General features: G+C 36.6%; 1 protein-coding gene across 1 annotated transcript; it reads left to right on the top strand.

Annotated features, from left to right (window-relative positions):
- The first annotated feature begins 10,837 nt into the window (after positions 1-10,837).
- On the top strand, positions 10,838-27,663 carry LOC127412148 (BLOC-3 complex member HPS1-like). The gene is made up of 18 exons (XM_051648279.1): positions 10,838-10,962; positions 11,902-12,023; positions 12,234-12,368; positions 13,920-14,062; positions 14,268-14,376; positions 14,460-14,620; positions 15,091-15,193; positions 15,304-15,373; positions 16,509-16,561; positions 16,708-16,875; positions 18,155-18,334; positions 19,031-19,107; positions 19,272-19,403; positions 19,513-19,581; positions 19,973-20,114; positions 22,825-22,938; positions 23,059-23,141; positions 26,852-27,663. Exons 2-18 carry the CDS (start codon positions 11,907-11,909, stop codon positions 27,012-27,014), a joined length of 2,019 nt encoding a protein of 672 aa, XP_051504239.1. The 5' UTR covers positions 10,838-10,962; positions 11,902-11,906; the 3' UTR covers positions 27,015-27,663.
- Positions 27,664-27,690: the final 27 nt, after the last annotated feature.

The following is a 27,690-nucleotide window of genomic DNA, read 5'->3' as shown; positions in this document are numbered from 1 at the left end:
TATTAAAATTATAATGTTCTAAAAAGGGCTTTAGGAAACATGTCTCTGGTTCACATATGGTTTATCTTAAAATAGCCAACGTGGTCCACTCATAAACAGAATCCAGACTCATTCACACTTGAGTTCGTTTGGTCAAGAGTCACAAAACATGCCATGACCAAACAGGCCTTTATGGGTCCACTTCATTCTGTTTACAAAAATGTTGATTATGAGAACCATTCAAAGTGGCCACAAAACTTGTTTAAAGCACTGAAAAAAACACTGACTCCAGTAGAAAACATTAAAGCATCTATTTACTTTACATCTATTTACTAAGAAGGATTAGCATTTTCAAATGCTCTGGGAGAAGATGTGGACCATGAAAAAGAGAGAAAAGTAAAAAGACAATGTTTGCATTTAAACAAATCCATTGTATAAATGTAAACACAAATCCCTAAAAAAAAATCCAGAGGGGTCAAAAGGTCTTTCACAAGACCACTTGTGAAAATATTTCTTATTTAAAACAGTACTTTATTATTATTAGTAGTAGTAGTAGTAGCAGTAGTAGTAGTAGTAGTAGTATTTATGTTTTTTATTAGAAGTTATTTTATGTACCAGCATAAAATTTTGTTTAAAAAGTTAAACTGAAAAATGAACATGATATATACATTTTTTTTTTTTTTTTTTAGTATTTAGTTTGTCCCTGTTTTGCTTTAATGATAAAACATGCACTCGAGCTGGAATGGACTCCACAAGTATGTGAAAAATCTGATGATCCATGTTAGCAAGGAAATCTTTTATACAAGTTAACAAGGTCAATGTCAAAAATTGGCTTATTTGATTAGTGAACTAAAAGTGCAGAATCTTAAACATTTCTTTTGAATTTCTTTAAATAAAAATGTTCAAAATCCTAAAACTTTTTGTTAATTTCCACGTTTAAATTAGATTTTGAATCCCAGATTTTCAACATGGTGTCAGACTTTTGAACCCCACTGTAAATGGGTTCAGAATCAGATAAACAGGAGTCATGTTATATAGCTGTTTGCTAATGCAAATTGACCTGACTGAATTGCAACTTTGGTTTAATCTGCGAGATTTTGAATATTCATGACCCTGTGGAACAAGCAGGTAGGTCTTTGTCATTTGATCAAAACTGACAATCAACAGCATAGATTTGTATACAAACATAATACAGTATGAAGTTTCTTTCTCTGTTGAATATGTATTTCTATGGAGTTCTGTGCAGAGTCAAACTACAGTACCTTTGCGTGACTTTCCTGCCTTTGCCATGCGTACTGTAACCAAACCCAGCATGAAAATGTTTATACTTTTGATCCAATTTGGAGTATGCAAAACCAATCCCCCTGAGCCAAGATGGTGGATTTCATGATGTTTATACTATGTATAAGCCAATTACATAGAAGGTTAAAGTTGTAGCAATATTAAATTCTTACAGACGTGTGTCATACAGTGGATATAGAAAAGGTCATAGCCCTGAAAGAAAGAAAGAAAGAAAAAAGAAAGAAAGAAAGAATAAGGCACACCTTAAGGGAAAAAAATTCTGGTCACAAAGTGTATCAAGATTGAAAAAAATACATTTCTTTTTATTGAATATTGATGGAGCAACATAAATTGTGTGGATAGAAATAGTAACAGAAAATTGTTTTGATTATAATTCATTCAGGCTCACACATATGGGGTTATATGTGTAAATATTGTGACAATAGTTATAGGGCTAAATTTTACAACTTTCAACAAATAAGATAATACTTATTCAAAGCAACCACTTCAGAAAAGGGTTAACCATTTTCTGTTAATTTTAATCACGTTTGGCATTCCATAACATCTCAAGTATTTTATAGACAAATTAATATCCATTGTAATTGGATTAGTCAGTGTGAGCCCACTTTAAACATTTTTCACAACAAATCTATTTGCCCCACTTAAGAAAACATTTTGTTTTTATGGGGGCCTTTAGCCCCTGCAGTAGTGAAACTTTTTACCCCAAATATTCTTTCACTTATTGGACAGTTATTAAAAACGTTTTGTTTTAATCCCCTTGAACAAAACTGAAAATGATGTGTTTTGTCTAAAAAAAATAATAATTATGCGATAATTTCAAGGATTCTCATTAGCTACATAAATTTGCAACATTTAAAAAAGCATAAAATATTAAATCAAATGACCTCAGAATCAAACTTTAGACATTGCACGCAATGATCTCATGTATAAGCAGAGTTGAGAGGGTTACTTTTAAAATGTATTCCACTACAGATTACAGAATACATGCTGTAAAATGTAATTTGTAACATATTATGTTAGATTACTCAAGGTCAGTAACGTATTCTAAATACTTTGGATTACTTCTTCAGCACTGGTAGATTTTTTTTTTACTTGTTTTGACTATAAAAAATATACTAGTACAGTGAGAAAACATTGTTATGCAGTTGCTTCTAAAACAAGATAAAGAAAATATATCTTATTTGAAGGATTTTTAGATATTTTTACAGAAAACAATACAAAAATTCTCATGAAGAATATGATTTTTGCCCTATTATCTAAGGTTTTACTAGAGAAAAAATATATATGATCTAACGTGGATTTTCTTGATAAAAAAATATGATCGTGCCTGGTAACATGTGCATGTAAAATGGCTAGAAATAGCATTTTAGCTTAGCATAAAGCTAAATGTTCTCAAGACAATATAAACAAGGTTTATTTATATTTCTGCTGCTCCAAACTTACACTGTTAGACATTTCAAATGGTTTTTACAGTAACTTACTGGCAACACTGTTGTCAGTAAATTACTGTAATTGAGATTTACAGTACCATAACCATATTTCAGTTTTACAGTAACTAAATGCTTCTGTAATTATGTAATACAGTGCTGTTACTGTGAAAAACCTAGGTTAAAAGTACACTACTGTAATCCTATTTATTAATTTAATTATTCATTCATTTGTACTAAATATAAATTTGATTTTATCATTTTTTTATAATTACACTAGATTTTTTATTAAAACTACACAGTTACAGACACAGTTTTTTCAAAATATCAAAATCTTTATTTAAAACATTGCAAATGTGTAAAAACTTTGCATTTAAAACTGTCAGGCAATGTGAACTATGAGGACCCAAGTGCCGAGTGTGAACAAAAGTTCATTAATGAATCAAACAAAAACATAAAGCCAAAAAACTTGGGTGAACAGGAAGTATATCTGCAGAAAAACCAGAAGGGCTCAGGCATATGGAGATTGAGTCAGACAGAGGTCGGTAACAGTAGAACAGTCCTTATCTTTACAACCAGTGAATGAGCAAACACAGAATCATGGGCAGGCTAGGGTCAAAACCAGGAGGGCAGTCCAACACAGTCGGTGGTGTAACGGCAATGGAAAAATGAAACCAACAGCGACTGGAGCAAACTGGAATAAACAGAAATCAAAACTAATAACGGCAAAAGGAAAGCAGCACAGCAAGACAGGAATACACGGCGCAAGGCAGGAAGAAGGCACAAAGCACGTTGGCAAGGACAGAGAGACAGAAAGGGAAATATAAAGAACATGCAATCAGAAAAGTGAAGCCACCGGAAGTGTTCCAGCGGCCATCTTTTTATGCCTAAACGCAAGTGGGCGCCAATGACTAACAGGCAATATTTTGACCAAAAATGACCCAGTGGGCTGTGTATCAATCAGACAGGATTTGTTTTAGGACATTTGTCTATAAAGTATATTTCACTGCAGATATCTGTCATGTTTATCATCAGTACGCACAGGATAAACAATGTATAAATCAGCAGAATGTGTGAATCTACTGCATTTACTCACTGCTGACACAGATAATTCACCTAACAAACTATATTTATGTATGTAATTATGCATGACATATTAAACATGATCATATATATATATATATATATATATATATATGTGTGTGTGTGTGTGTGTGTGTGTGTGTGTGTGTGTGTGTGATTATTAGCAGAAATCGATTCAAATACAATAAATATTATAAAACGCACCTCTAATACTATCGAGGTCTTGCTTGGAGCAACAAATGTTTGTAAATAATTCACATCCATCCACAACAGCCAGCGTTATTTCTCTGAATAAGTTGTGAATGGTGTCTTATTATTTTATGATATCTTTGACAACATCCACTTCAGACTCTCTGAGAACACTTGAAGACATCAGCAGTTAAAGGGCTGCAGGCTGGACAGCGTGAATTCATTTACTTTTTACTAGCATGTCCGTTTGCATAGGAATTAACTGTTATTTTTATATTAAATATAAATTTTACCAACATTTAAAACACTGTTAAATCATGTACATTAAGTTACTGTACTGATAAAAACAGTATTATCTAACACATAACAATTACATAACCATAGTGAATAACTGTATAAGGCAAATTAAGTTGTATGCACAGACCTTACGATGTATAAATCTGTTTTCAGAATAAACATTTTGATATTTATAATTCATATGTTGAGGTGTCTTGTCAACTCGCTCTCATTTTTAATAAGGACATTTTCCCAAGTCTAAATAAATAACCATTTACATGATTAAGATATTTGCATTATAAGACTGCACAGGGATACTTTGGATATAAAAACATTGATTGGATAGGTAATATTTATTCATTGAAATCAGTTGATTTCCTATTAAGTCAATAGAATGTTTAGGCATAGCAATATGGCAGCGCGGTGGCTTCACTTTTATGACGTCATGAGCAATCCAGTTCTTTATTATAGATCAGTGGTCTCACCTAGCTCTCAAGATAGAACCCCTAGTGTCACTACATCGACACAATGTCGAGTGAGTGACAGACAGGGAAATCTGTGTCAGACTGTATCATAGTTTGTTAATTTCAGTATTACTGAGTTCTTGAGGTAATCAGTTTAATTTTCTGTTCATATGTTTTTAATTTTATCAAGTGTTGTTTGGTGTTCTCTATATATAAATGTGTGTATACACACACACACACACACACACACACACACACACACACACACTATATATATATATATATATATATATATATATATATATATATATATATATATATATATATATACATCTGCGAGCCACTCACCTTCCGTGTGTCCTCAACCATGCAGCGGACGCGCTTTCACGCAGGTAACACTCCGGTTGGAAAGTCCAACCAGACTTTGTTCTTAGATCTGATGCTCCTGGCAGTAGCCCCTCCCTGACACGTTCCACTGAGGCAGGACCTTCTCATTCAGGGGCAGGGCATGCTCCGGCACCCACGGCCAGACCTCTGGAACCTCCACGTCTGGCTTCTGGATGGGTCGCGGAAGACCTAACGGATCTTCCGCCAGTGGTGGTAAATACGACCACTCAGGCCAGAGCCCCCTCTATGAGGCGGCTGTATACCTTGAACTTTTGCATACAACTGTAATTACAAACTGCAAGACCAGTATTGTTACCAGTGTTCTGTAGGAGGGAAGTTGCTATCGCCATCCTTAGATCTTCAACACCACTGGCGGATGTGGACAATTGTATTGGCTTGTCATTTAGGATGCATTCTGCAAACTAAAAAGGAAATCAATTAACAAATAATGATGTGGTTTTAAGGCAAAAAGTTGTGTCCATCAAAGATAAAGCTTGCAGTTTATAATGATAAATCACAGTTTAAGCTTATCAAAATTCCATGATTCATCATTCGTCCTAAACTACTTACTTTTAGGACAAAGGCACCACAGGAACTGTTGTCATTTTGGCGTGGGTGTGACAGTGTATCACATGTCCATCTGGATATGTGCACTCCCTTTTGTCTCATGAATGATCTGTAATACATTCAAATAATCAAAAGTGTGAAAGTGCTCAGTGACACTTTGTCTATTTCATGTTTATTCATCATGTTCCCTTTCATAAGACTTGCTGAGAACGTTGGTTTACCTTGTCACATCCTGACATCTCTTTACATTTTCTTGGCTCTCCCCCATGGGATCCAAGAATAGAGCCCTCTTCTCATGTGGGATCATGACCTGAACATTTTTTCTTTGTTGGAATATTAGAACTCACTTTCACAAAAGCAAAGAAAAGAGACAGTCACACCCACCCACATATAAAATTTGGTTATGCCTCTTATATTTATATTACTGTTAGAGTCCAGTGATGACAGTCATTAATGATTCCCAAGATGTATTTGTAGATCTGGGGATCCATCTGAAAATGCAAGTTACATTTAATCTAAAATGCTTGTAAAGAGGTGGAATTACCACCTCCTCTTTTGCCTAATTATGCGTTGAACAGTCACAAACAATATTTATGTAATTTATTAATGGGTGATATCCATCCATCCATCACGTCTCTCTCTGTCTTGTTTTTTATTTCATAATCTGTCTGTCTGCCTATCTGGCCATCAAAGTTTGTCTTGTCAAATTTGACCTATCTAGTATCTTTATAGGTGTCATGCTTAACAGTTAATTGTGATTTTAAAGTCAGATTTATAATACAAAAGCATTTTTTAAATATCAGAGAAATTGCTTAGTTACAAAAAATATATATTTTCAAGATGCAGAAAAGTGCTTGCATTCATAACTTCAAGGCCTCATTATCATTATTTAAGGATGCCCTAAAGTCACCAAAAATAAACTGCAACTTTGAAAAAAACAAAAAACAAAAATAAAAAAAAAATAAAATAAAATAAAAAAAACAGCAGAACCAAGATAATATGATCATAGCTGTCTAAGTTTATCAGAGCAACACTGACCATTGTCAGGAGCTGGCAAACCTGGTTTCCAATTATAGAAACAAGATCGGATGTCTGAGTTAGAGCTACTTTGACTCATAAAAAGCACTCGATTATTTTGAGTTTGCTATTCGCAAAAAGTATCTGCTGGTGTGGACCTTGCCTATCAATAATTGATTTCAGAAGACCTACGATCATGAATTGTTGCTGCATAAAGCTGCAAAGTTTTACAAAGTTTTATTGAAAAGCTTAGATATTCATCTGTTCATGGTTGGACAAACTGTCTATACAGTATATAGAGATGATTTGGTACCTTGAACTTCTCCCTAGAAGTGACTCAAATGACACCGCAGAATGCTCAGTGAGGTAAAAAAAAAAAAAAAAGAACCCTCAAGTGACAATGAAATACTTGAAGGAAACATTGGAACTGGTTAACATCTCTGTTAATGACTTTACTATATAGAAAAGATTAAACAGGCATGATGTCCATGGCAGGGCACAACGAAGGAAGCCGCTGATTTCCAACAAAAACATTGCTGCACCCCTGAAGCCTCCATGGGAACATATGTCCCCAGCATAAATGTGATGTCTCTGTGATCTTTTAATCCTGAGATTGGGAGGGCACTACAGTTTCAGCAGGTGTAATGATAACATTGCCAAATTGATAACCCCCCCGGTAAACCCATTTTATTAAAGCTACAGTCAAATGCTTTTGAGGACACAGCCTCCATAGGAAGATATGTCCCTGGCATAAATGTGATATCTCTGTACTCTTTTGTCCTGAGATTGGGAGGGCACTACAATTTCGGCAGGTGTAATGATAACATTGCCAAAATGATTATCCCCCCTGATAAACCCATTTTATTAAAGCTACAGTCAAATGTTTTTGAGGACAAAGCCTCCATAGGAAGATATGTCACCAGCCTAAATGTGATGTCTCTGTGATCTTTAAATCCTGAGATTGGAAGGGCACTACAATTTCGGCAGGTGTAATGATAACATTGCCAAAATGATTATCCCCCCTGATAAACCCATTTTATTAAAGCTACAGTCAAATGCTTTTGAGGACACAGCCTCCATGGGAAGATATGTCCCCAGCATAAATGTGATGTCTCTGTGATTTTTTAATCCAGAGATTGGGAGGGCACTACAATTTCGGCAGCTGTAATGATAAAAGCTGATAATATTGCCAAAATTATAATCCCCCCATTTTATTAAAACTACAGTCAAATGCTTTTGAGGACACAGCCTCCATAGAAAGAAATGTCACCAGCATAAATGTGATGTCTCTGTGAACTATTAATCCTGAGATTGGGAGGGCACTACAATTTCGGCAGGTGTAATGATAACATTGCCAAAATTATAATCCCCCTGGTAAACCCATTTTATTAAAGCTACAGTCAAATGCTTTTGAGGACACAGCCTCCATAGGAAGATATGTCCCCAGCGTAAATGTGATGTCTCTGTGATCTTTTCATCCTGAGATTGGGAGGGCACTACATTTTCGGCAGGTGTAATGATAACATTGCCAAAATAATAATCCCCGCTGGTTTACCATATTATTACAACTACAGTCAAATGCTTTTGAGGACATAGCCTTCATAGGAAGATATGTCACTAGCGTAAATGTGATGTGACCTCATAATGCTGAGTTGAGGGAGAGCAATATAATTTTAGCAGGTGTTCAGATGACATTGCCAAAATTATTCTGCCCACAGGTAAACCCATGTTGTTATGGATAATGGATATTACAATTGATATGCTATAGCAAAAGGAAATTGGTATTAAAGATAAGATTAACCTTTATACAAAAATAAGCAGAAATTTCCTTGTAGCACTAAGTATACTTGCAAATAATACTTGCACTGTGGGAATAAATGTTTAAGTATATTACAAAGTAAAATCATTAAATCCTTTAGCAATTTTAGGATCTACCTTTCCCCTTTGGTGAAAATGTGAGTATGCCATCCACAAACATACTGGCTCACTTATTTAACTTACCCTCATATTTTACCTTCCATTGTCAGATTTGTCTGTGTGCCTTACTATCTATAACATATGTAATCATATATAAATATGTTACTTATTCTCTTATGTACAGTATTGTTGTATATACACAAGTTTTATTAATGTAGTTTAGTATGTTTATTGAAATTTTATGTTTAAACCATAATGATACAGATTAATGAATATACATTTTTATTATATTCATATTTAGGTCCAATGATATGAGTTCATATAGTCAATATTACATATAAAATGACTAGAATGACACCATAACCTACATGAATAGCATATCAATGCAGTTAAATTCTATTTTGTTTTATCTGTGAAAGGAGTGAAATTCCTTGAATGCTTGTTCCACCAAAGCGCAGTCCTCTTACACATCATATATACATATTACACTATTTAGCATAATGTACACATTTGACACAATATACATATAGCAATGCACATTACACAAACAGTTTATCCACAACTGCAATGCTAGCAACATATGGTGTACTTCTACACATCCAATATCACAAACGCTGAGGCAGCTGGATATTTAAGTTCAATTACATGGAAATGTAAAACACATTGAGTTTGGCAAAAGACCAAATCACAGAGAAGTGCACAAACTGTCCTCTAATGCTTGCACTGTCGAAGCCTCTGCTCAGTTTCAGAATAACAAGCGTAGGCTACATCTCTGCTTCCGTTGTTACTTTATCCAAATTAATATACTTAATGCTTTTTAATTCACACTTTCATGCATTTAATTAACAAATTCCTACTTTGCCTTAGCGTTAATTGTGTGGAAAAGATTGATTATAAACGGCTTTGTAGACGGAAGAGATCTAAACTCGCTGCACCGCTGCATGCGCGTGCACGCGAGGGGCAGTCAGATTCTGGCAGGAATTCCAATTTCTGCACAACACCGGCACAACCTGTGGCGCTGCTGTAGTTCCTAATCTGATTCTGTTCCTAAAGGCAAAGCTTGCCAAAAAATGAGTAAAAGAAAAAACGACTGTATCTAAAATAAATAAATAAATATAAAAAACCCGGTGCATTGGCGCTAAAAGCCGTTACGGTGAATACAGTTATATACATAAATTTAAAGAAATATAGCAAGTCGCTGTATATGGTGTTTGACGTCACAGAAAATTCCCATGATGCAATTGGAATTACTGTTATTTACTGTAAAGATAATTTGCAGTATTATACTGGGTGATATATAGTAAATAACTGTAAAAATTACAGAAATGTCTAACAGTGTACTTTAAACTTACTTCAAACTTCTCTGTCTGCTCGTATGAATGTGACACATCATAAGAAAGTGTTTCACCGCTGTTCAAATGCACTTTGATCGCATCATTTATATGGATAAATGTTTTACAGCTGAATAGACTAAATATTAAAGGAAACAAATGACAATAAAATGTAAAGTAATCAAAACACTTTTTGAATGTAACTGTATTCTAATTACCAATGATTTAAATTGTAACTGTGGTGGAATACAGTTACTTATATTTTGTATTTTAAATATGTAATCCCGTTACATGTATTTCGTTACTCCCCAACCCTTTGGATAAGGAATATTTTTTGCCGTATATTGTGTATTGCAAATGTGCCTTTTATAATGTATATTGCAAATGTGCCTTTTACCACAGGGGTATTTAGCCCTGTTATACCCTACTAGGCTTGGAGTCACAAAAAAGATACTTATTAAACACAATTTTAGATTAACACTCTTTTGTGTGTCAATGCCACAATGTATAGAATTTGATAATAAGTATAACAATAAACATTAATTATGTTTCAGCTGAAGATACCATGCTTTCTTTATGCCAGAATTGTCATATTAATAACTGTAAATAAAACAGAATGCAATAATCAATCCATAACAATTCACAACATTTTTATATTTTACATTCTGAAAAAAAAGTAACAGTTTTGAAGTCAGAAAGAAAGAAAGAAAGAAAATGAATGACTTAATAAGCAGGATAACTGACCCTGTTCACCTCATGTTTGAACAGAGTTTACTATATGAATGAGCAGTAATTGTGTCATGCGCTGCTGATCCGCTGTACATGATCTGAATTCCAGACGTGACGCGCGTTTCGCGAGTGATCATCAGGTCACATGACACGCTCAGCCATACAGTGTACTACGGAAGCACAGCGTTACAGTTTCCAGCTGATGGCAAACTGATTGTTGTTCTGCGCGTTTGAACTGGATTAACATTCGGACATAATGCAACTTTTATTTTCAAGAAGTGATCAGCTAAAATAGTAAGTTACCTTTGTTACAACTTAAGTAGGGTTAGTAGGTTTCGAGCATAATTTCACATGTTTGCAACTTTATGGTTCTTGTTGTGTGCCATTAAATGTCACAGCTTTAGTTTCATCATCCTGGAGGAACCGAGAGGTCTGGGGTTCTGCTGCAGAGTAGATAAATGCGATTAGACTGTGATTATTAGACTTTGCACACGAGGAGGATTATTCTGCCTGTCTGAGTGTGTATTTCCTCATGACAGAATGAAAGTCTCACTTTGTGGAGCTGTTTGCAAATATTATTTGTACTTTTTTTTATTGTATTTTTTATTTTTTTTATTTATCTTTTTTTACCAAAAATCCAAAATGAATATGTACATGATTGCTATTGCAATTTCTATCTTAATTTAGAATAAATCCTAAAGATTCATAATGGGATCAAATAAGAATCAAGGAAGATCCCATTGGAGAAACTGACAACCCTACAAGGATTTTTGAGTTCTGTTTGAATCTAGAGTCCTACATAATATTCTGCAGTCTTTATTAGAACCTTACATGTGTTGTATTAAAATAATGTCTTATTACTGGACAGAAATTGCTTTTTAAAAATCCTGCTTCCTTTTGATGTCCTGTATGTTTTATCTTATCATATTAGGAATCACATTATAGTCCTACTGGGAACACATTTACTAAATCATTTAGGTTTTGTTTTGTGTTGTGTTGTAATCCTTTAAGAAAATTCCCTTTAGGATCCTTTAGGACAGGATCATGAATAATGATAGAAATTTCAATATGAATCCTTTGTTATTTATTTATTTATTTATTTATTTTGACTTTGGCATTCAAATGTTAAAGAGAGATTAAATTAAGCCTGATTTAATGTACTAGATGTATTAAAACTGTGAAAACTGAGTTAAGCTGAACTATTCTGTAAATATGAACTGAACTTGTGTTCAGCTGAAATGAAGTGTCTCTTGGTGGCCAACGAGAGTGCAGAGGTTCTGTTCTACTGGACTGACACCGAGTTCGAGCGGCGCATTCAGGGGCAATATGGAGTCTCCCAGGAGGAAGGACAAAGAGTGAGAAAGATGCACCATATTAATTCTCTTTGGCTTCAAATAAGAAACATAAAAGCAGTTTATAATAAAGCGATAAACATTTTTGATGAATAAAAAGTTAATATGCCTGAATGAGTAATACATATTTATTGTTCGTTATTGTGGAATTATCATAATTATATTATATGTTGCATGTATAATCTCAGTAACGTGTGATGGTTTTGTTGTCAGCTGCCTGCATTTGAAGACAGCATCAACACTCTCTTCGCGCCCATCATCATCTCATGCAGCACGATGGTGGATAGACTCGGGGACAATTACACATCCTTCAGGACAGAAGACAATCATGCCTATGTTTTGCATCAGGTAATCTACTGCAGAATGAAAGCATCAAAACAAAAACAGTTTTGTAAAACAATTCAATTTCACTGCATAATGAAGCAACATATTCTTTCCTGATAATGCATTTATTAAAACTAAATAATAACATCAAAACTATAGATGTGTTCTCTATTGAATTCATAACATTTTCAGCTATAGACACACAACTCTATCATTTGAGCCTCTTCTGTGTCTTCTTTACTCTTCCACCCTGCTGTCCTCTTTCTCTCTGCTCACCATCATTACACCATCTCCATTTGGTCTTTCCTCAACTCTTTCAATGCAGTGCTCACCCCTGAAAGTGTTGAGAAAACCTTCCCCTTTTCTCATCTCTTCTTCCTCCTGTTTTCTCTTCCTTTACCCACTCGACCTCTTCTTCATATTGTTCTTCATCTTCTTCTTCCTCATTGTTTGTTTGCTCTGAATTTTGATATTTGACCTCTTTTATAGATAGCAAAGTCATGACAGTTGTGTGAAAAATTTAGTAAATTGCCTTTTCTTTGCTCTGTGCATTACTAACACAGCAGATATCAATATGAAGGCATCTGACAACCTGACATGTGCATTTGAGTATGAGTATGACTTTAATTTAGTTGTTAGTGTTAACTGTTTTAAAAGCATGAGTTTTGGATCAGAGAAATTTGTATGCAGTGTTTCGAGAAAATGAGGAAAATCAAGAAACATGCACAATCTGTTTAGGACAATTACAAAGTGTTCAGATGGCTGTGTTAATTGTTTTGAGAGCAGTGACCTGAGTTTGGAGATGTGCATAAAATCAATCGAGAAAAACTGTAATCAAATGGTTAGTCTGATTAAACATGTTTTATTTTAAAAATTTTTTTTAGAATACGTGTAAAATATATATTTAATATTGTAAAATATATACAGTATTCATTATTTAAATATATAAAATATATATTTTATTGTATATATATATATATATATATATATATATATAGTATATATATATAATATAATATACATGTGTGTGTATATATATATATATATATATTATATATATATATATATATATATATATATATAATAAAAACTCAAATAATTTTTTTAATAAAAATAAAATATATATAAAAATGTATATGTAATAAAAATATAATTATTAAAAATTATGTGTGTATATTTTTTTTTTTTACATTTGAAATATTTAATAATATATTATATCTTGACCACTCTAATTTTAGACTCTACAAGTCTAAAATTATTTATATATATATATAGATAGATAGATAGATAGATAGATAATATAGATAGATGGAGAGAGAGCATTTTTAGAAACTAAAATATAAGATAGAATAGGTTTTATAAATGTTGTAAATTATTTTTTAGACATTTTAAATGGTTTTTAAAATGTAAATATGATATATTCTATTAATGTTCCCCATTATAGACCCATAATAGACTAGATTATTAGTGCATTTCACAAACCAGTGCTTGTGTATAATCTGCCTCTCCAATTCAAATCATTCTTATATCCCTGCAACCAACACGCTGATGCCGCTCTTTCTTTCCGTCGTGCAGTTTGAGGAGTGTCTGTACATCGCTGTGAATGGAGATGCAGATGAGTCAGAGGAGGATTTGAAGAGAAAGATCCATGTGATGAAGAAACTCACTGAAATCCTGTTTGGGATGGTGACGCTCAACGGTGCCCTCTTGAGGAAAGAGTGAGAAGTGCACTTTAGTTCTTCGTACCCTATATTGTACAAGTGCAACTACAGTCACGTTGAATTTCATTTCATATAACCTTAAACAAGCATAACTTGAAAACTGGTATATCTGTCCATGCCTTTAAACTTTTCCCTGAGCAAACAAAACCAGTCAAACATGACATTTTGTGTAGACTGCTTAACACATTTTTTTGTTTGTCAGATTGCGCCCACAAGACACCGAGCAAAGAAACCGGTTGTGGAAGAAACTACGCAGCCTCCTGGAAACATACAGTCGCTTACGAGAGCAGGACCAGAGCTTTTTAGTTGAGGTAATTGCATGTTTTTGTCTGGGTTAACTTTATGCTAGTTTCAGTTTTTGTTAACACATGGAGAATTGTCTGTTTCTGTTCAGGCGGTGGAGAGGTTGATCCACCCCACCCTGTGTGAGCAGTGTATCGAGTTTCTAGAGCGTCGACTGGTACAGCAGATTAACAGCAGTGTGGAGAGAGCAGGAGAGGAAGTGCTGCATGCTTTCATACTGGTGCACACCAAACTACTTGCCTTCTACTCCAGGTAGAAACACACTGGCATATGGGACATTTCTGCTGCTCCTGTGTTGCAAGGGGCCCCCACAAGATTATGAGCCAGTTCTGTTTAGATTTACTTAACCAGACACCTGAAAAAGCATATATACCACAACAAAAAGAGGCTTTGTAAAGAGACATAAATGTACAGTATTCACGCTGTAATCATAATTGTGGGATACATTATATCACACGCTCAAAAGTTGAATATTAATCCTTTTGCATAGCTAGCAGAAAATAAAAGCAATATCTTACGATTTCGCCATTTCATACAAATGATTACAAGTTGTTATGAGACTATGTTGAAAATCCAGAAGAGCGTTAGGTTGCCTAGAATAACTATTTAAAACTTTTAGCATGAACTTTTATGCACTACTTATCCGTAAAGGAAGAATTACGATGTACTATAGTTGCTACAGAGACCTTCAAATAATATCATCTTTATTACTTTTTGTGCAGTCGTAATGCAAGCAGTCTGACCATGTCTGATCTACTGGCCCTGATCATCCTGGTGCAGGATCTCCATCCCAGCAAAATCGACCTAGATGACATGACTCATGAGGTCTAATATAGCTGAATTGCAGCTTGGAGTCACAGTGTTTTTTTTTATTTTTTTATTTTTTTTATTGTATTCTAACAATATTTCTGTCTCTGTACTTTTGGCATGTTGAGGAGTTAGAGAACAGTTCAGCTCCTGATGTATTCTACACACCAGAGCCCTCTCCTCCTGACCGGGAATCAGGTGAGTCCGCAGTCAGTCACGCACAATAATGCTAATTACAATCTAAACTAGGAATGTGCAAGGATAATTGACTAGTCAATTAGTGAGGTCAACTAGTGAGTAATTCATTTTTTTAGTGGTGGTGCTTTTAAAGGGATAAATTTACTCATGTTGTTCCAAAGCCATATGACTTTCTTTCATCTGTGGAACACAAAAGGAGATGTTATACAGAATGTTTGAGACTTCAGTTACCATTTACTTTCATTGTATGGAAAAAGATGCAATGAAGGTGAATGGTGACTGAGGTTGTCAGCCACTGACATTCATCCTAATGTCTTTTGTGTTTCACTGAAGAAAGAAAGTCTTACAAGTTTGGAACCATATGAGGGTGAGTAAATGATAACAGAATTTTCAATTTTGATTGAACTATCCCTTTAAGTTGTTAGTTAAAGGAATAGTTCACCCAAAAATGAAAATTCTCTCATCATTTACTCACCCTCTTGCCATCCCAGATGAGTATGACTTTCTTTGTTCTGCTGAACACAAACAAAGTTTTTTAGAAGAATATTTCAGCTCTGTAGGTCCATACAATGCAAGTGAATTGGTACCAAAATTTTGAAGCTCCAAAAATGGAGCTCCACATGAAGGCAGCATAAATGTAATCCATATGACCTCAGCTGTTAAATCCATGATAAGCGTGGGTGAGAAAAAGATCAATATTTAAGTTATTTTTTACAATCAATCTTCACTTTCACTTTCACATCATTCTTTTGTTTTTGGTGATTATCATATCTCCACCTACTGGGCAGGGAGGAGAATTTATAGTAAAAAAAAGGACTTAAATATTGATCTGTTTTTCACCCACACTTATCATTTAACTTCTGAAGAAATACATTTAACAACTGGGGTCATATGGATTACTTTTATGCTGCCTTTATGTGCTTTTTGGAGCTTCAGAATTTTGTATATGCATTGTGAGGACCTACAGAGCTGAAATATTCTTCTAAAAATCTTTGTTTGTGTTCAGCAGAAGAAAGAAAGTCATACACATCTGGTCATGAGGGTGAGTTAAATGATGAGAACATTTTCATTTTTGGGTGAACTATCCCTTTAAGGGAGAATTTGTCTAAATAACCTCTCGTGCTTTTATGCATAGTCCAACCAAGTGACAGCCCTCCCGTCATCCAGTTTGTAGATCCTGATATTCAGGTGAGCCACCTGTGCATGTCAAAGCAATTATGTTGCCCTAAAAGTAACATGATATGATTGCGTTTCTATGAACATCACTCTTAATGTATCAAATGTGTATTTATAGATGAGAAGTTTCTCACATTTCTAAGGTCTTATAATTTTAGATGGCAGAGGACAGTCTGCAAACTCTTGAAGTTCCAACCCCTGACCCTTTGGCCCCATCCAGAGTTTTCCTGGAAGCCACACATAAAGATGGCTTCTTTCCAATGATGCCTCACTCCATGTACTGCCTGCCTCTCTGGCCTGGAATCACACTAGTGCTACTCACCAAGGTTAAAGTCTTTTTGAAAATTGTGGATACTAAATACTAGACCCCTAGTTTTTTAGACGTGGATCTCTTGGGGAAAAAACAACCTAAATCTTCATCAAAGGTTAATACTTGGAATAAAATAAATTTAATTCTATTCTGTCCATCTTGTTTATACATTTAGGCTGAAAATCACACTGAACATTTTTGTTTTTTTCTTTTTCATTTAAACCTGGAAATAGTTTTATGATTTTGAGAATTTTCAAAAAAGAAAAGTTATAACAAAATTAAGAAGAAATATCTAAGATTCTGCATTATTTCTAGGTCTCTAATCAAATGCGTAAAATTCTGACATTGACCATGCTAAAGGGATAGTTTGCCCAAAAATGAAAATTCTATCATCATTTACTCACACTCATACCATCCCAGATGTGTATGACTTTCTTTCTTCTGCTGAACACAAATGAAGATTTTTAGAATAATATCTCAGCTCTGTAGGTCCATAGAATGCAAGTGGATGGGCACCAAAACTTTGAAGCTCCAAAAGCACATAAAGGCAGCATAAATATAGTCCATACGACCTCAGTGGTTGAATCCATGTCTTCTGAAGCGATATGTTATGTATGGATGAGAAGCAGATCAATATTTAAGTCCTTTTTTACTATCGATCTCCACTTTAACATACTTTTCTTTTGTTTTTGGCAATTCGCGTTCTTCGTTCATAAAAAAAGGACTTTAATATTGATCTGTTTCTCACCCACACCTATCATATCACTTCTGAAGATATGGTTTTAACCTCTGGAGCCTTATGGATTACTTTTATGCTGCCTTTATGTGCTTTTTGGAGCTTCAGAATTATGATACCCTTTCACTTGCATTGCGAGGACCTACAGAGCTGAAACATTCTTCTAAAAATCTTCATTTCTGTGTTTTTGAAAGTCATACACATCTGGGATGAGTAAATGATGAGAGAATTTTCATTTTTTGGTTAAACTATCCCTTTAACTCAGTGTACAAAAGGTCAGGGTTTCTTGCTTCCATTGAACTCAAATCATGCTGGGATAACATGTATAATCAGGTTTTGCACAAACTTGTGAAGGCCATGCCAGCTCTAGTGCATATTGTCATTACAGTAATAGGGGGACGTACCAAATACTTAGAAATTCTGAAATGTATATTAATGTTTAAATGAACATGGGTAATGTAACCAGTTATTTGCAAACAGAAATTCCAGTAGCAAAGTTTAAAGGGCTTTATAATTCATTTAGCAAAAATAGTAGAAGTATTTTTATGTGTTTCAACAGATCCCCAACAGTCAAGTGGCAATGTATGTTTACTGCTGTCTGGAGGCATTTGTGAATCTGGAGAACAGGTTACGTGAGGGGAAGGAGGGAACCGCAGCCATGCGGGGTCAGTCCTCTGTCCATGACATCCGGGTCAAACTGGACAAGTTCATCAAAAACTTGGTCAGCATGGACATTCAGGTGAGTGGGCACCAGGTAAACCTTATTACTGCACACACACCTACCCTTTCCTCATTGTCCGATCCACTTTATAAAGTGTTATAATAAAAGATGAGAATCACAAGGAGTTTAATTATGGTTCCTTAACAAACTTAACGATTCTTGTTCTGCAATGATTCCATACACGATTCTGTTAGTACTTTTAGGGACACAATGTCATATGAACAACCAGTCAGTTATTACACTGATTTTAAGACTCACAAGCCTTAAGTACACACAAGCTGATAAATCATGAGTTCAATATTGATTTGAGTCCTTTTGACCGATTCATTAAAAAGGAATGGTTCAGTCATTTGCTTGTGAATTTGACTACATTGGTGGTGTTGTATGTTTGTTGTTGTGTACCAGCAAGGACAACACAACAAAAAGATGTGTTGACTGTTTATTTGCCCGATCTTTATCTGTCATCTTGTTCAATTAATACTGCAAGCATTTGCCGTGGAGCTTTAGATACAGTTATTTAGTATTTTAAAATAATGTTCCATCCACATCGACAGAAGATTGCTGGAATTAACCTTTGGACCATAAACAGAGCAAAATATCATGAAAATCATTTGGTTCTGGTATTTAAAAAAAAGAAATGGAACCAGTTCTTGTTTCCCTTACCTAGCTATAATAACATCACATAAAAAAAAAAATGATTTTGTTTGTGTTCAGACTTCCCAACTTCAAAATGTGTGGACAGACTTTAAGAACAAAGCCTTTACCAGATCTGGATCTGGAGTCACAAGGGAGTGAGTGCTTTTTTATATTATACAAAACTATCATTGCTGTTAATGAGCTGTGAGCGGTTCCGTGAACCCTTACCCCCCATACTGTAAATCAGGGTTTGAACTTGGTTTCTGACTCCTCTGTGCTCAAGGCCAAAAACTTGACTTTAACTTATGTTGTGTTGTAGGTTGCTGCCCTCCTGTCATAACATGAAGACTCAGTTGTGTGTTGTGTACAGACAGTGTTTTGCCGCTCAGTGCATGAGGAGCAGTCAGCGGTTGGCTCCTCATCTGCAAGAACGAGCTCTAAACATGGTCCAGTATGTATGAATGGACACCTCTACTATATGGATGGACATACAATATATTATTCTCGGACTATGTTTAAGCACTGGAATCACTTTTGTCCTCCTCTCACATTTGTTTCAGAGAGAAGTTGATAGACTGGAAGGATTTTCTGCTAGTGAAAAGCAAAAGAAACATCACAATGGTGTCATATCCTTCATTGATATATAATGCCTGGAAAATTTCAACTTGACATCATCAGTAGTGGTCTGATGGTCTTTTCCTGTTTTTAATGACCCCATGAAATGGCTTGACAAGTGCAGTTTTTTCCCTCTGTGTTGATGTATTTCCTATTGAAAAAGGAAGTTGGGATGGAACATATTTAAGCGCTTGTGCAAATGAGTCATCAGTATTTTTGTTCGTTTTCCCAGAAGACAAAAGAGTGTATTTTAAATGTTTTAAATGCAAAAAGTTAATTTAGTCAGCTAGCATATAGATGGGCTTTAGATGCATTTCATTGTACTCAATTATGTTTTATTAGACTGATTACATTATTATAGAATGATGCATGATTCAGTTTGAACTTTAACTGTGCTATCACATACCTGGAGGAGTTTCCTGGTCTTATCCACTTTATTTACGTGGATCGTTCAGATGGTCATATGATCGCACCCTCTCTAAACGTGACTGATCATACTGTCTCTGAGCTCGGAAAGGGGCCTCTTGCACACTTCATAAAAAACAAGGTGCTGTTGTGTTTGTTTACAGCTACATGTTCTCAGCTAACAAGAAATTCAATGTTTTTCTATTGAACACACATCTAGTTGTCCTTGAGCTGCTCTTTTGAACTGTTGCTATATTATTTAGAGGCAGTACTGTATATAATATACAGAATAAGGACTGGGTGTTATAGCAAATATTGATGTGACAGTATATAGTATTCATGATGATTTTACTGGAGAATGAAATTAGATTTGGCCATTAAGAGTGATGTTTTAATATTGAGTGTTACAGTGCATTCAGAAAGTATTCAGACCCCTTCATTTTTTTCACATTTTGTTATGTTGCAGCCTTATGCTAAAATGCTTTAAATAATTTTATTTTTTTTCACATCAATCTGCACTCCATACCCCATAATAACAAAGCAAAAACCAGATTTTTGGTAACTTAATTGCAAATTTATTAAAAGGAAAAAACTGAAATATCACACTGACATAAGTATTCAGACTCTTTCCCATGGCACATGAAATTTAGCTTAGGTGCATCCCATTTCTCTGGATCATCTTTGAGATGTTTCTACACTTTGACTGGAGTCCACCTGTGGCAAATTCAATTGATTGGACATGATTTGGAAAGGCGCACACCTGTCTATGTAAGGTCTCACAGCTGAAAATGCATATCGGAGCAAAAACCAAGCAATGAGGTCAAAGGAACTGCCTGCAGAGCTCAGAGACAGGATTGTATCGAGGCACAGACCTGAGGAAGGCTACAAATAAATGTTGGCTGCATTGAAGTTTCCCAAGAACACAGTGGCCTCCACAATTCTTAAATGGAAGAAGTTTGGAACAACTAGGACTCTTCCTAGAGCAGGTCACTTGGCCAAACTGAGCAATCGGGGGAGAAGGGCCTTAGTAAGAGAGACCAAGAACCCAATGGTCACTCTGGTTGAGCTCCAGAGATCATGTGTGGAGATGGGAGAAACTTGCAGAAGCAAGTTCTGATCGGTCTGACCGATCTGGGCTTTATGGCAGAGTGGCCAGACGGAAGCCTCTCCTCAGTGCAAGACACATAAAAAAAGCACCTAAAGGACTCTCAGTTTTTGAGAAACAAGATTCTCTGGTCTGATGAAATGAAGATTGAACTGTTTGGCCTCAATTCGAAGTGCCATGTCTGGAGGAAACCAGGCACCGCTCATCACCTGTGCAATACCATCCCAACGGTGAAACATGGTTGTGGTTGCATCATACTGTGGGGGTGTGTAACACGATTCAAATGAGCAAGGAGGAGGCGGGAACCGGCTGAACAGTCAAAGTAATATTTAATGAAAAAAAAAAGACACAAAACATAAACACACTCATGGCAGCTGCATGTGGCTCTCTCTCTCTCCAACTGCCGAATCTGGCTCGACCTTATCCCTCTCCTCGGCACAGGGTGTTTTTCAGCAGGAGAGACTGGGCGACTGGTCAGGGTTGAAGGAAAGCTGAACGCTGGCCGATTGGGGGCCAGCCGTGCGGACTCACGGCCTAGCCCCGCCCTCCTCCTCGTCACAGGGTGTTTTTCAGCGGCAGAGACTGGGGGACTGGTCAGGGTTGAAGGAAAGCTTAATGCAGAAAAATACAGAGATATTCTTAATGAAAACCTGGTCCAGAGCACTCAGGACCTCAGACTGGGCCGAAGATTCACCTTCCAACAGGACAATGACCCTTAGCACACAGCCAAGACAGCACAAGAGTGGCATAGGGACAACTCTGTGAATGTCCTTGAGTGGCCCAGCTAGAGCCTGGACTTGAACCCAGTCAAACATCTCTGGAGAGACCTGAAATGGCTGTCCACCGACGGTCCCCATCCAACCTGACAGAGCTTGAGAAGATTTGCAGAGAGAAATGGCAGAAAATCCCCAAATCCAGGAGTGCAAAGCTTGTTGCATCATACCCAAAAAGACCTGAGGCTGTAATCACTGCCAAGTGATTCTTGGGTCTGAATACTTACGTCAATGTGAGATTTCAGTTTTTTCTTTTTAATAAATTTGAAAAGTTATCAAAAATCTGGTTTTTGCTTTGCCATTATGGGGTATGGAGTGTAGATTGATGTGAAAAATAAATAAATATTTAAAGCATTTTAGAATAAAGCTGCAACATAACAAAATGTGAAAAAACAAAGGGGTCTGAATATTTTCTGAATGCACTGGATATATTTGTTTTAAGTTTGACTGAAACTCAGTTGTACAAGTGGTGTTAGAGTTGGTAAGTTTGATTCATTTTCCATGAATTGGTTGAAACCGTTTATTTCAAAGTATCAATTCAAATCTTCTTAAATCATTTGTTTACGTCATCACTCAAAAATGCTCCCAAAAAATCCCTTGTTAGATTTTATATTTTTTAGTAAAAATATATGTAGGTACATATTGCTGTTTCTTACTATGTATAACATTTAAAATGATTAAATATCATTCTTCATCAAAAGTGTACAAAACATGCCTTGATTATTTTTCAGTAGATTTTAACTGTTTTAGTTCTTACATTATTAATCATTTTGAATCTTGGCAACAATCGTTGTTTAATTTAAATAAGGGCTTGTTTAATTGACAAAATCACCCCTTTTAACCCATTTCAATGCAAAAACATAACTATCTTTATATACTTCATCAAATGTAAGTGTCTTGAAAACACCTGTTACTTGCACTGATTAGTTACTGATACCAACAGAATACTAGTCTCATCATGTATCTCTGAACAGATTTGGGGTTTTGTGGCAACAGCTCGCCGGTACCTGCACAAGGGTTACACCACTGTCACACTCAGAGATGGAGATTATTTCTACTGTTACTTCCTGTGGTTTGAAAATGAAACGGTAAGTGGGCCACGTGTGTTTTTTACCATTACAATAATGCATCTAGTGAAAATTACATTGTTAATGTTGAGAACAAAACTATTTGTTCAGAAACAATCAGGAGTAATTTTGTTTTGACAGGGATACAAACTGGAAGTGGTAGACATACCCAGCCTCCCAGAGGACTATGCTCCAATAGGAATGCTCGCCTCTGATTATTATAAGTATGACATTCATTTTGAATTCTGTTTTAATTACCTTTGAATCAATTCTATTAAAGTTGCATGTGCATGCCAGTGAAATCAAAATACAGCGTTAGATTGATTGATGTCTAGTGACGATTGAATTTATGGCCTCATTCAAGTGTGATAATGTTGAGTTTGTGGGCAATGGAGGAGTAAGGAGACAACGAAACAGGTTCATGGTCAGAGTTTATTTTTCTCAGGTTCACACTCTTTAGATATCGTACTCTGCCATTCTCTATCCCACTCTGATGCTCTGGCGTGCCTTTTCAGGTCTCCCTCCGCCATCGCTATAATGAGAGACAGGTGTTAGAGTAATTACAACCAAGGTGACGAGCCTTACCACTTTCTCTCTCCCACAGACAGACGCATGACCACACCCCCCCACCCCCGCCACATACCCCCACCGCCGACTCAGGCCGGGGCAACATCTGGCCTGCCCACTCCCCTCCCAAAAGTCAGTCACAATCATCTGTGCCCCCAATCTGTGGACCACCTTGAATTTAAAGGGCTGAAGAGCCAGATACCAACGGATGATCCACGCGTTAGTATCCTTCATGCAATGGTGCCATTGCAGAGTAGCGTGATCAGAACAGAGGGTGAAGGCCCACCCCAGCAGGTAGTAGCGGAGGGTAAGAACAGCCCACTTCATCGCAAGACACTCCTCCTTGATGGTACTGTATTTTGTCTCCTTGAAGGAGAGCTTGCGACTAATAAACAGTACCAGCCGCTCCCCCCTCCCACCTCCTGCGAGAGCACCGCCCCCAGCCCCCTGTCAGATGCATCCGTCTGTAAAATAAAGGGGAGAGAGAAATTAGGTGCATGTAAAAGCGGCCCCCCACAAAATGCGGACTTTACCTTAAGAAAAGCCTGTTGGCACGACTCTGTCTACTGGACTGGATCGGGAGCCCCCTTTTTAGTAAGGTCAGTCAGCGGGCTGGTGACATCAGAATAACTAGGCACAAACCTCCGGAAGAAGCCGGCCAGCCCCAAAAACTGCCTTACCTCCATTTTGGTCTTGGGCATCGGGCAGGCCGCGATCGCTGAGGTTTTATTAACCTGTGGACGCACCTGTCCGTGACCCAAGTGGAACCCCAGATGCCGATCTTCCACCCGCCCAGTTGCGCACTTCTTTGGGTTGGCCATGAGTCCCGCCTGTCGCATCGACCTCAGGATAGCCCTCAGATGCTGCATATGCCACTGCCAGTCATTACTATAAATTACAATATCATCCATATATACGGCGGCATATGCCGTATGCAGTCTGAGGATCATGTCCATGAGGCGCTGAAATGTAGCCGGGGCTCCGAACAAACTGAACGGAAGCGTTATGAATTGGTGTAACCCAAACGGTGTGGAAAAAGCAGTATTGGAGTTAAAGGGATCTGCCAATAACCCTTTGTTAAGTCCAGCGTCGAGTAAAATTGAGCCACGCCCAACTGATCGAGTAACTCGTCAATTCGCGGCATTGGATAAGCGTCAAATTTGGACACCGCGTTCACTTTCCAGTAGTCAACACAGAACCGGACCATCATTCTTTGGGACCAGAACTACCAGGCTGGCCCAATCGCTGTGCGACTCTTGTATTACGCCCATTTCAAGCATTGCCTCTAATTTTTCCTGCACAACCTTTTTCTTGTGTTCAGGAAGGCGATAGGGGCGACTACGTACCACCACCCCCGGGGTGGTCTCAATATGGTGCTCTACAAGGTTCGTGCGACCGGGAAAGGGTGAAAACACGTCCGCGAATTCCGCTTGCAACCGGGCAATGTCTATAAGCTGCGACTGATGAGAGGTGGTCTCCACAACCGGGGTGAACTAATTTGGTTTGAGAGTCACCTCCGGCCCGAGCTCCACCCTCTCCGGAACTACCATCGCCAATGGCTACAGGCACCACCTCCCTCCATGATTTGAGGAGGTTGAGGTGGTAGATTTGACGTGCCCCTCCCCTGTCCATTCGGCCAAACCTTGTAATCGAGATCTCCAACTCGTCGTGTGACCTCAAAAGGTCCTTTCCACTTGCCGAGTAATTTGGAGCTCGAAATGGGCTGCAATACAAGCATCTATCTCCCTGTGCGAATTCGCGTAGTCGAGTGCCCCTGTCGTGGGCAATGGAGGAGTCAGGAGACAACGAAACCGGTTCAAGGTCAGAGTTTATTTTTCTCAGGTTCACACTCTTTAGATATCGAACTATGCCAACTTTCAGGCGCATTGCACACTCTTTAAATATCGTACTCTGACACTCTCTCTCCCACTCTGATGCTCTGGCGTGCCTTTTCAGGTCACCCTCTGCCATCACTATAATGACCCCCACCACATAAAGGAATATTCAGTACAAGTTAAGCTCAATCAACAACATATGTGGCATAATGTTAATTACCACAAACATTTATTTCAACTCGTCCCTCCTTGGAAGTGAATGGGACTTATCTGTAAACATTCAAATTCTTTTAAAATTATAGCCACAAGATGTAAACAATATGTGTGTTAACATGATTTTAGTGTGATAAAATCACTTACTAACCTTTTCTATGTAATGTTCTAGTATCCAATTCAAGTATCCAATTTTACAACTCCATTGCCATGATGACGCAACACCGTAAACCCTAAAACAACGATTTAACTAACTTTACAGCTCAAATAATACATGAGTTTTAACAGAAGAATTAATGTAAGTGCTTTATAAAATTGTAAGCTTACTAAGCTTCAAATGTATGCCTTTTAAACCCTCCAAAAATTGGCCCCATTCACTTCCATTGTAAGTGCCTCACTGTAACCTCCATTTTTGCTTTATTTTTTAAAGGGATAGTTCACCCAAAAATGAAAATTGTCTCATCATGTACTCATCCTAATGCCATCCCAGATGTGTATGACTTTCTTATAAATTGATCTACTGTAGCTCTGTAGGTCCATAAAATGCACAAAGTGAATGGTGGCCAGAACTTTGAAGGTCCAAAAAGCACATAAAGGCAGCATAAAAGGAATCCATATGACTCCAGTGGTTAAATCCATATCTTCAGAAGTGATATGATAGGTGTGGGTGAGAAACAGATCAATAATTAAGTCCATTTTTACTATAAATTCTCCTCCCTACCCAGTAGATGACGATATGCACAAAGAATGTGAATCGCCAAAAGCAAAAGAAGAATGTGGAAGTGAAAGTGGATATTTATAGTAAAAAGGACTCAAATATTGAACTGTTTCTCACCCACACCTATCATATCACTTCTGAAGATATGGATTCAACCACTGGAGTTATTTGGATTACTTTTATGCTTCCTTTATATGCTTTTTGGACCTTCAAATTCTTGCCACCATTCACTTGCATTGTATGGACCTACAGAGCTGAGATATTTTTTATAAAAATCTTTCTTTTTGTTCAGCAGAAGAAATAAAATCATACACATCAGGGATGGCATGAGAGTGAGTAAATGATGAGAGAATTTTCATTTTGGGGTGAACTATTCCTTTAAGAAAAGGAGGTAGGAGTCAAAATTAACTTTAGTGGTAATCAATATTAAGCCACAAATGCTGTCGATTGAGTTGAACTTGTACTGAATCCGGAACATTCCTTTAAGTCAATATAAAATATACTTGTCATTCTACTTATTTGAAGTGTAACACATGAATCCAGCTGAATATCCTTAACTGATGTCTTTCATGTCTGTCTGTTGTGTCTGATGGTGTCATAGGAAACTGCGCCGATATTACAGCAAAAATCATCAGAATGAGGTGGTGAAATGTTATGAACTGCTGACAGTGCATTTGGGTGTGATCCCCAATGAATATATCCTTCAGCACTGCAGTCAGCTGGCCCGCAAGCTCTGGGAGCCCTCCCGTATCCCTCTCCTGTGAACCACACTCAGAGGTCCTCAGAGGAATTCTGCCTTGTTCACTTTATTCCATAGGTGATCTGTTATCTAGAGACTGAGTTTCCTGAACTTTAAGCACAAGCGCTTCTGATTTCAATTATTTGCAGAAAATAACATTGTGCTTAGAAACCAAACATTGTGTTTTTTGTGCTTCCCATTTGATTCTTATGGAAAATCTTCAGGTGCTCGTCAGGCAAAAAATCAGGACCAACTATTGTAGGAAAACACTCTTTTTGAGATGTCATTACCATGATTTCATCCGATTTCTGGCTCAGTATGTGGCGTATTTAAAGCTGCAGTGTATTGACTTGACTGCCATTTCTTGAAAGAAACATGATTTATACTTTATTTTTAAAATGATGTACAAGGCAGTTGATGAAAAATTACAGTCTTTTATAATTGTTAATTTCTCTGTTTTTACAACAGTTTAATATATATATATATATATATATATATATATATATATATATTTTTTTTTTTTTTGCAATTGTGCAGAACATATATTGTTGTCTTCATTGTTTTGGAGATACAGATAAAATACAATTATAATTGACTGATGAAATTATGTCCAATGTACTGCAACTGCAGATGATTTTCTTTCAGAATTATTTTAATAAATTGTTTAACAGAAATACATCCATAGTTTTATCATTCCCATA

Source organism: Myxocyprinus asiaticus, chromosome 21 (assembly GCF_019703515.2).
Source record: "Myxocyprinus asiaticus isolate MX2 ecotype Aquarium Trade chromosome 21, UBuf_Myxa_2, whole genome shotgun sequence".
Taxonomy (NCBI): Eukaryota; Metazoa; Chordata; class Actinopteri; order Cypriniformes; family Catostomidae; genus Myxocyprinus; species Myxocyprinus asiaticus.
The sequence above is the reverse complement of the archived record's forward strand: the minus strand, read 5'-3'. Positions and strand labels throughout refer to the sequence as shown.

Bases quoted from the DNA above. Each gene is read 5' to 3' on its own strand.
- LOC127412148 (XM_051648279.1), top strand. From the start codon at position 11,907: ATGAAGTGTCTCTTGGTGGCCAACGAGAGTGCAGAGGTTCTGTTCTAC. The intron at 14,377-14,459 runs GTAATTGCATGT...GTTTCTGTTCAG, and splicing joins ACCAGAGCTTTTTAGTTGAG to GCGGTGGAGAGGTTGATCCA. The intron at 22,939-23,058 runs GTAAGTGGGCCA...TTGTTTTGACAG, and splicing joins TGTGGTTTGAAAATGAAACG to GGATACAAACTGGAAGTGGT.